Here is a 10,144-nt window from a genome sequence, read left to right as displayed (position 1 = left end):
GACGACACAAGCAGAAATTGTATCGGTAAATCATTTGGTTTCCGTGTCGGTACCATGGGAAAAAGCTATGATGGGCAGTGTGGAGGGGGAGGGGGGGGGGCGGAATTATAGCGCAACCTATTTTATGGTTTGCTAGTTACTAGGCTACTTTGTAATTGGTGTAAAACTTTTGAAATCAGTCTTGGTCATTTTTCTGTAGTCACAAAAATAAAATAAAGTTGAAGAAGGTCAGAAAATAAGAAAGAGTGATGAGTGTTTTGAGACACCGGGCGACTTCTTGCTTTGTACTGGATAACATAAAATGCTACAAAGGGATGGGTGGAGGCATTTTTTTTTTTATTCTTGGGAGCGAAGGGTAAATAAAAAAATTAAAGACCTAAGGATGAAAATATTTTGTTTCTTCCTTGGAACATTTGGTCGCCCTCTAAAAAAGTGGAATTCCGACTAGAGAGGATTTATGTAATCATGTCACCGAGCGCCAATTTTTTTTCTCCATACCTTGGAAGCGGATGGAGTTATTGATGAGGTTCAACACGTCTGCAATGGCATTGTATTCTCCCACCTTCACTTCGTGGCCCTCTGTTTTCAAAACAAAAAAAAAAAAAACAACAACAACAACATTTATTAACATCCTATAAACTTTATGGCCTCAAATTACAGCCTTGAACAGAAGACATCCAAAGCGCATTACTAATAAGACAAAACATCAATAACGCAAATCATAAAGCACTCGGCAACGGCTATCACTTAAGGATCGGAATATGCACTTTAATATGTTTTTTAATATGCTTTCCCCTTTATGCCGTTTCAATTATGCGTTTATTTCACCTCAAGGAGAGCCAGCGGGCGATAAAGAGAAGATTGCGGCGAAGGAAGCAAGGGCGATAAATGCTTCTCCAAGATTTGCGGGGGTAGGGGGGGAAGCAGCAGTTCCACACAAACGGATCGGCGTGTTTTTATGGAACAACTTCCACCGACAAAGATCAGGCCACCAATTATATTTAAAAAAAAAAAAAAAAAAAAAAAAAGTGATTCTCTCTTGGGGAAAAAAGGCACAATCCGTCTCTGCTTCTATGCCTCATAAATTTGCATTGCAATCAATTTTGCATTTGATACGACGATACGAGAATAATGTCAGACTTTGATAGCTGATGTTCTGCTACACCCAACAGTTTCGCAACATTTTGTCGAATTTTCTATGAAAGTATGCTCGAGTTCGGCTAAAACTAGGGCCCAACTGAAATTGATTTTTTTTTAAGGCCAATGCCGATTCTGATATTTGGCAGGATAAAATTCCAATAACCGATTAGTCAATGGTTTATTTAAAAAATATACATGGATGAGGAATAAAATGTATTTTGGGGCCCCGCAACACTAAAAAAACAATATAGAAAGATATGAATTATAACCAGGAGATTTGACATTTTACTAAATTCTTTCATTTGGTATTTGTTCAGCTTTACAAAAAAAAGGGAGATTTTTGCCGCTTTTAAAGGAGCTAATATCGGCTGATTAATTCAGACGACTGATTAATTAGTCAGGCCCTGGTTTGAACAAAAACAAATAAAAATATCCTGTGGACAAAGACTCCCTAAAACCCGATCTCATTTTGCGTGAAGCTTTTTCCTGAGCTTACTTGGTGCCGATCCAAGCACATCAGGCACAGCAGCCGGCTTTACAAAAATTGTGATTACCCTGGACAAGTGCCGCAACGAAGACGACATTCAGTTGAAGCTACGTTGGGAGCGTAATGAATCCTTTTTTTTTTTTTGCTTCTGACATGGAGTAGTTGGTTGTGTTTGTACCTTGAAACTGGTTGAATTTAATAGTGCCCATCCGCTCACCATTTCGGAACATCACTTGGCCCTGGAAGAACAATCAACAAACTAGCATAAGTCACACTGGTATTATGTTCAATAAACATGTTCTGTGCACTTGATGGTGCTGACAGCAGCTGGTTCCACAAAAAACACCAGTTTCAAACCAAAAAGCAAAGAATTAAAAAGAACCGAGTTTGATGCGACTGTTTTGCTTTGTGACACATCGAACTATAAGACAACAACAACAAAAAAAGATATGAATAACACTGCATGCATTAGCACGCATATGCCACACTGGTGACCCCATTACGCAATTTCTGGCTCCGCCCCTGCCTTGACCCATAATAATATGACATGATATTGCTACAGCTGCAATGCTGTTTAGGTCCAAACTACTTTCAAACGTCAATTTCTTAACGTTAGCAGTTGGCTAAAGATGGTGTTTCCTCCATTAAAAAAAAAACAAAAAAAGTGATTGAGGCGAGAGGGGAAAAAGCACTTTTAAGCCGCAGCCCCGACGCAGTAGACAAAAGCAATTGCGCTTTGCGGCATTATCGTCTCATGTCGTCCAATCAATTTGGCCTCTGTGGCTTGATTTCGCCTCCCCCCTCGCTCTCTCTCTCTCTCGCAGTCTCCATCTTTGTCTTCCCTCCACTAATCCAGGAACAAGTGTGACATCTTAGTTGCGTGTGCAGGAGGGAATGTGTGTCTGTGTGTGAATTTAGACGAAGACAGAATTTGGGACCCGACAATACGAAGCATACCGTACATTTTGCCCATGAGCAGACATCCACATGTGTATGTCCATTCACACGCAGACGCAATGTCAACATCCGTCTGTCCATTCACAACCAGATGATGCATATATCTGTTTGCCCATTCACAAACGCAGGCTAAAAGTCTGTCAGTCCATTCAGAGTTCAGCTCATTAAACGGCACCTGCTGCGCCAACAGGGTCTTGCTTCATGACTCAGCAGTTACTCCTCCGCTCCTTCTTTCGCATCAGCGAAAAGAGCAGATGACTGAAACGGGGCGCCAGTACACCTCCGTTTGGCCCCTCCTCCCCTCCAACCTCTTCAAGTCCACACGTACGCTCGCTGTGCGAACAAAACGAGGCGTTGAATCACACCTTGCTAATTACAGTAAAATGTCGGCGCTTACCGGATTTAATCAGACATACACACTCAGACCTTAGAAGAAATGTTTGCGGCCGTGCCTCAGTGACCGCAAATCAAAGAAAACGTGTATCATCTGAATCACAACCTTGCTGAACACCATCCTTCGCATCTCCCATAACCATCTGACCCCCCCGGTCCCATATCTTCCACCAGTGGGTAATCATCCTCCGGTTTTGGTGGGGGATGGGTGGGGTTGAGGTATCTCGACTGCAGATCAATACTGCAGAGACTTCCATGATGGAGTGGTCATGAGTGCGTTGTCATGGGATTGGAATGTGCGTTGAGAAAAAAAAAAGTGTAACATCACAAGAAGAAGAAGGAAAAGGCTTCAAATAAAAAGCTGGAATTTGCAGTTTTTCGGGTTGTGTAACAGTGGATATTTTTATTTCTCTCTCTTTTTTTTTTTTTTTTGTGCAGTGGCATAAAATTTGCATAGAGTGGTGGTAGCTGATTGCCTTCCCGTGTCTGCTGCCTTGTGTGTGAGCATGTTTGCGTGTGTGTGTCGGTCTAAGGCTTGTGCGTGCAGGGTAATCTTACTTCATGAATACTTTTAAAAGAACACCTATCATAGCATCATCAACATCAGTACAGTATATTGCTACTGCACCTTTTTCATGTATTACAAATTTTTGCTTCAAGTTTTGAGGGTATAAAAAAAAAACAACTTTGTACCCTTATGTTGGGGTAGCAACCGCAGGTTGCTAGTCAGGTTGCAATGTGTAAATTGTTTACACATTGCTTAGGATTCAGCAAAGTCAGTACGTAATATATTCCATTATCCTTTTTTTTTTTTTTTTTTTACCTTTAAGAGGATAGGCAGCTTCATGCTAGCATCACCTGCGTACATTCTAACTAACTAAACAAACCGGGACAGAACCTGCTTTCTGACAAAGTAAAATGTCACCATCTAACTAACAGACCAGAAGGCAGCCTGCTACGAATTAATAACCAAGGATGTTACCTGCTAACTAACAAAGCAGTAAAAACCTTGCGAAAAAGGAAGTAGCCTGATCACCAACAAAACTTTGCTGGCCAATAAAATGGACAACCCAGGAAGCTATTTAAATTAACAGACAGACTGGGACATAACCGACAAAGCGGTAAGTAGCTTGCTTGTTCATAACACTGACAAACCAGGAAGTAACCAGGAAGTAACCAGAAAAAAAAAAAAAACATACACACACCAAATTAGGCTGCTAACTACTAAACCAACCAACTAACCAACCGGGAAGCAGGCAGTTCAATATCAAACTAGAAAAACAAACCAAAAAGTGTGCTAACTAACGCATCATAAAGTAGCCTGCATTGCCACTCTTGGCAGTGTGACATCCTGCTGCCGCACAGGAGATATGGTATCCTCTTAACAGCCCAATAGTAAGTGAAAGTGCTCACACTCACACATTCTCACACACACACACACACACACACACACACACACACACACACACACACACACACACACACACACACACACACACACACACACACACACACACACACACACACGACAGGATCAATGCTGAATGCGCTGGAGTGGGCATGCAGCAGCACTTTAGAGGGGCGAAGTAACCTTCTCTACAAACCATTTGCGCTAATGAAGACACAGTGTCTGACATTTTTTTTCAGGTGTGCACACACATTCGACACACATACAGATGATTTTAGAAGCTGTAAAAGTTGGACTCACATTTTTGGAAAAAAAAAACAGCAGGGAGTAGAGAACCCAAACTAAAACTATTAGTTGTAAAATGGACCTATTAGCAACTTGTCGTGTATATTTGTGCCATTTCTGTAATATGGCCGCGCCAACGCCCTGCTCCATCTAAGACCGCATATCAGCAGAGGAGTAACTAGCGTTGATAGCCAACTGGCAAGACAGTAAACTACTGCGAGATGAAGATGACAGTAGTGGGGAAAGTAGAGTGGTAAACGTCTCAAGTACATTCAAAAAAGGTCAACGCAAGGTCAAATAAATGCGCAGGTAAAGATGTTAGCGATAAGTGCAGTTGCACAAATTCGCCAACTGCTGATTCTTCACACTCACCGTGACTCCAAAGAAGTTGGTCTCATTCATGACGTCCAGCACCATCTTGCCCACCTCGTGGTTGTCTACGGTGAAATTGGGGTGTCCGCTCTGCCGCTGCTTTTCGCGCAGCAGGTGCATGACCCGGGTCAGGGTCTTGGCGATGACCCAGATGCCGTCGTAGGCGAAGCCGTGGAACTTGCTGGGCTCCACACCCTTCTGATGTAACTCGCGGCTGTACTCCAGCTCGTACTCCTGCGGGGTCTGAAATGGGACATAAAGTAGGAAGCAGCCAGTTGTCAATTGATAAAGCAGGAAATGTCCTGGCTAACCAACAAATCAAACCAGGAAGTAGCCCGATCATGAACAAAAAAACCAGAACATCACGTGCTAAGTAACAAACAAAACCAAGTCGCATTTAGGCTCACAAACTAAAAAGTTAGTAGGCTGCTAACCAACAAACAACAAAACCTAACTAGCCCCGCATGTAGCCTGCGAACAGACGTAGCTCGCTACCTACAAAATAACCAAACCAGGAAGTAGTCTAACTCCCAATGAACAAAAAGAAAGTAGCTTACTACGAGACAAAATAGAACAAAACACTTCATGGTTCAATGCTCCAGAGCTCTTTTTTTTCAGCCTTGCAATTACCACCACCGTAAATACCAACCAAATACCACCACAATGCTTGAGTGCATTTGTTATTTGCTGTACATCTTTTTTGTTTTTCTATTTTTGGTGTTGGAGGTGTGTGTGTGTATGTGTGTGTGCCCGTGCTGGGTGCAGAATAGGAGGTGGGTTCACCCTTCCGGAGATGCCCTTCATCCGCCTGGCGCTGAGGGGCTCAAAGTCCACGCTGATGTAGCCCTCCATGGCGGCCAGCAGCTTCTTGGTGGTACAGTTGGTGCTGTTGGCCTGCTCCCACCAGTTGCCCTGGTACCAGCCAGGAATGATCCACTGGTATTTGCTGCCAAACATGTTCAGGTTGTACGCCTGGACGGAGAGCAAAGAGGTATTCAGGTGCCGTCGGGCCACTGCCGCGCCGCGCCGCACGTGGGGATGGCACTTACGCAGCAGAAGACTTTGGAGGCCAGGTTCTCGTCAAACTGTCCGATGATGATCCTCACGTCGTTGTCCTAAAAGAAAAACAAATATTGACACACATTAAGCGTCATGTTGTGACTGTAATATTTCATTTTGGAATGATGCAGACAAATGATCATCAGTCTTTGCCAGGAGCCGAATCTGTTTCATCAGTCTAACAAAGGCTAGAAACTCTCATTTGTAACCCTACCGCAGGCTTAAAACGCAACTTTGAACGGTTTTAAAGCAAAATTTGAAACTGTCTTGTCTCCTGCACAATCCACCACACGTATCGTGCACATCACAAATCCTCCCGGGGGCCGACAGCCACCATATGTCACTGGGAGCGACTCATCTTTCAGCTCTTCTTCATTCTAAATTCCTCGAGGCGCCTGGACGCGCGTACACTGCATAGATTACACGTTGATTAAATACACTTCAATTAGGACGCAATACGATAACAGATTATATTAAGATTGAGACCTTGTTCATTGACGGGGATCGCTGGAGATATTGAGTGAGCCAATGGAAGGAGTCAATTGGTTCTGTAATTCAAATGTAAGACTATTAGTCATGTTCAATTGTATTTTATTTTTTAACGATGAACTAACTATTGACAAGAGAGAAGCCATTAGCTTCCTTGTCAAAATGAGGTTGTGCACTAATTAGCTAATTGCATGGTTTTCTAAAATGTACTAATTTCTGTAATAGTTATTTTAGATTAAAAAAATAATTTCCCCGCATATTAGCGGTCGGGCATTTGTGAATTCGCCATGTTGCACATGGTTGTCATGGAAACCTCTGCTTATTTGTGTGTGTGTGTGTGTGTGTGTGTGTGTGTGTGTGTGTGTGTTTTTTTCATTTAATCCTTAATTTTTTTATTTTTCCCATTTTTGTTATTGACCCGATCTCCCTCTTATTTGTGTTTTATTTATTTTTAAACAAAACAATTACATACAACTGAATTTCCTCTAATATGTATTACAAGACGTTATGTGTCTATTTAAAAAAAAAAAAATTAGCTCAAAATACTGACAATTTTACAAATAATTTGGTTGCCTATTTAGCTACACACGCGGAAAGTTTTTTGCATGAGAGTCCGACAGTCCCATTTGAATTACATTTAATTACTTGCAATACTAATACGTGACAATATTGACAAAATATTTTGGCCAGCTATTTATCTTAACGGACAATAAAAACAATTCAAACTGTATTTAATTACAGTGCCCGCAATATGTATCACAACATGTTAAGTACTGGTTAAAAATTAACTTTAGAAGATTCAATCATATTTACACAAATTGTTGATGCGCTTTTCAGTTTGCAAACTTCAGTTTAAGTCAAAATATGAGATTTGTCATGAATGAACTGAAGAAAATTGAAACTAGTTTCACAAGATGACCGTGGTGAATTATTTACGACTGAGGTTTTTACTCTCGATGGCTCGGTATCTTTGCTCGGAACACACCTTGAGTTTCTTGACGTTGACGCAGGGATCATTGGAGAAACTCTCTGTGTCGGCGATCTGGATGTCGGCCTTCTCCAGTTCACTGGTGAGATCGTTCCTCACCTGAGGGAGGAGAGATGAAATTCTAGTTTTAATCTGGATCAGAATCTGATTCAACTTGCTCTGACAGGCCGGAAAAGGTGTTTAAAATTTAACAATGTGTGAGTCTTATAAATGTGTGTATGTATTACACACACACACACACACACACACACACACACACACACACACACACACACTATATGCTAAGTATATCCGAGGGCGGCTTGTCAAAGGCTAAAACACCGTTCTCGCCTTCAGCGTTAATATAAGAGTAAATAAATAACCACAACAACATTATTTTGCTGTGTACTGTTCCTAAGTGTAATTAAACACCCTGAGGGCAAATTCCTAATCCTGTTCTCCGTCAGTTCTGATTGATGTTTGCTGTTCCTGCGTGTCTGGCAATAATGTTGATTGCCAAATATTGCGTGTGCACATGTGTGTGCCCACGTGGGTGACGGCCAGTCACCCCCCTCGTCGTCATTACCATTAAACCGCCGATGTGCCGTAAATAGAAGGTGGTCAGCGCCGGCTAAAGCTTCCAGGCTTATCTGTTCTCCTGGCGGGGTGGATGGGGCTGGCTGGGCCCACCGCCAGCGTCTTTAACGAGCGTTGTGCAACATGCAGCTCACCTCGCTAACGCCGGCTCGCTGCACAGCAGATCAGTGGGAGATTTGAGCAGAACAAATAGAAACACTGGTTGCCAAAGAGGCTGTCAGCAACACTGTTCAGTATGCATGCGGAAACTTCCACAAGTTGCACTAATGTCTTTGTGGCCACTTGTACTTGTTTGGGTGGGTGACTACGCGATGGCTTGGAAGATCGGCCCTCAAACTGAGGGCAGATTATTTGGAGAAAACTTTGGTGGAAGTCTAGTGTTGCATTTGTGGTATCAAGTGGGCTCGTCTTGCCTTACCGCTAACCACCCAAGTTGGATTTGAGGGTTACCCGATAACATTCATCTGTGTGGCGCCAACGCCGTCAAGGGGGCTTGCGTGAATAATGGAGCGCCAAAGTGATGCTTGCATATTTGTAAAAATCGGGATTAGAGGACAATCTGGCGGCAGGTTGACGGAATGGCGCTGTTTTCAGTCTTCTTCCTGTCCTAAGCCTCTCGCTGCTTTCAGAAGCGTGGCGATAAAGGGATTTCAGCTCGCAAGAGGTTTTGCAACCAGACTTCTGATACACCGCCATCGTTTATAGATATTTATATCCTGTATGAGGTAGAGTGCGGAGCAGATTGGTTTTCTGGTGAGGAGGTGACGTTTTCAACACGTCTGTCTTTTTTTGATCGCGATGTCTTGATATAACGTTGCATCAAATGCTTGAAATAAGACGACACGCCACATGAATTGTATTCTGAATGGCAGAATGATAAGAGCAAGACCTCCTCCAAAGATTTAAATCCAGTATGTCAGGTAAAAAATCAATGACGGCCTTCAAACTAAACCACTGAATCATACCCAAAAGGCCTTGCCCATTACTGTAACCTTAGTTACTTAACCCAAAACGCCTTCCCCATAAACCAGGGTGCTGGGTCATGAAACCTCTTAGCCAACGTGGCTAAACAGAATGAAAAATCTTTGAGCCACACTTGAGGGTAGTTAGCCATGACATAGCACCTAACCTCTCAAACTTAAACCTAGCCCTACATCCTGTCACCTAAACGTTACCTATTAAAGTATACAGAAAGTCGCCCACAAAACAGCTCATCGGATTCCCTGGCGGAGGTAACAACCGGCGCAACAGAGCGTAAAAACCGAGTAGCTCACACAATGGGCCACCTTCACAATGTCACTGGTGACGGAAGAAGCGTTTGCATCCACAAATGTTCTCCCAATACGAGTGGCAGATTTGTGTAGGCGAGGAAAGAAATGAAGCGGCACGATGGGCAAAAGCGCCTGACTAGAAAATGATTGCCACCTACTCAAAACACATTGACATTCTCAAAGAGATAATGCTTCAAAACGTGCCAATTATTGTTGGGCACTGATACTCCGGCCCCGGCGCAACGTTACTACTCCCATTGTTTATGCTGCGCCTTGGTTCACGAAAGGGTGGGAATCATTTAGGTCATAGCTACACAGTCAGGCTAGTGAAGTAGCTAGTACAGTTACCGCATCAGGGTTTTTAATAGGAGCTCAGAGCTGGTTAGTTCATTCGATGACCAGGTTTGTACGGTTGCAGCTTGTCAGAAATTGAATCAACCAACAAAGTCTGGGCCAATCTACTTCCCGGTTTAATGTGCTATTAGCAGCCATTAGCAAAACTCTGTTTATTTCCCAGGGATGCTTTGGCAAAATTAGTTGAATTTGGAGTGTATTGAGGGCCTTTGGACTTGATTTTGTTTGTGTTTTGGCATCAGCCCTAAACTATAAGCGCTGCTGATGTATGATTGCATCATTCAAACAAAAAAAAAAAACGAGAGAGAGAGAGAGAGAGAGAGAGAGAGAGAGAGAGAGAGAGAGAGAGAGAGGGAGGGGGAGAG

The 10,144-nt window shown here is 42.9% G+C and overlaps 1 protein-coding gene across 2 annotated transcripts in view; it reads right to left on the bottom strand.

The window, feature by feature from the left end:
- Positions 1-10,144, bottom strand: part of gabbr2 (gamma-aminobutyric acid (GABA) B receptor, 2) — an 82,308-nt gene that overhangs the window by 29,403 nt on the left and 42,761 nt on the right. For both annotated transcript variants that reach the window (XM_019895955.1, XM_019895956.1), the window contains exons 4-9: positions 7,576-7,677; positions 6,092-6,157; positions 5,826-6,014; positions 5,043-5,285; positions 1,806-1,866; positions 499-579 (exon numbers count right to left, since the gene is read on the bottom strand). In XM_019895955.1, the coding sequence (XP_019751514.1) occupies positions 499-579; positions 1,806-1,866; positions 5,043-5,285; positions 5,826-6,014; positions 6,092-6,157; positions 7,576-7,677 (742 nt within the window). The remainder of the gene's footprint in view (positions 1-498; positions 580-1,805; positions 1,867-5,042; positions 5,286-5,825; positions 6,015-6,091; positions 6,158-7,575; positions 7,678-10,144) is intronic.

The sequence above is a fragment of the Hippocampus comes genome, unplaced genomic scaffold (genome assembly GCF_001891065.2).
Source record: "Hippocampus comes isolate QL1 unplaced genomic scaffold, H_comes_QL1_v1.1 scaffold16, whole genome shotgun sequence".
Lineage (NCBI taxonomy): Eukaryota > Metazoa > Chordata > Actinopteri > Syngnathiformes > Syngnathidae > Hippocampus > Hippocampus comes.
This window is presented reverse-complemented; position numbering and strand designations above follow the sequence as displayed.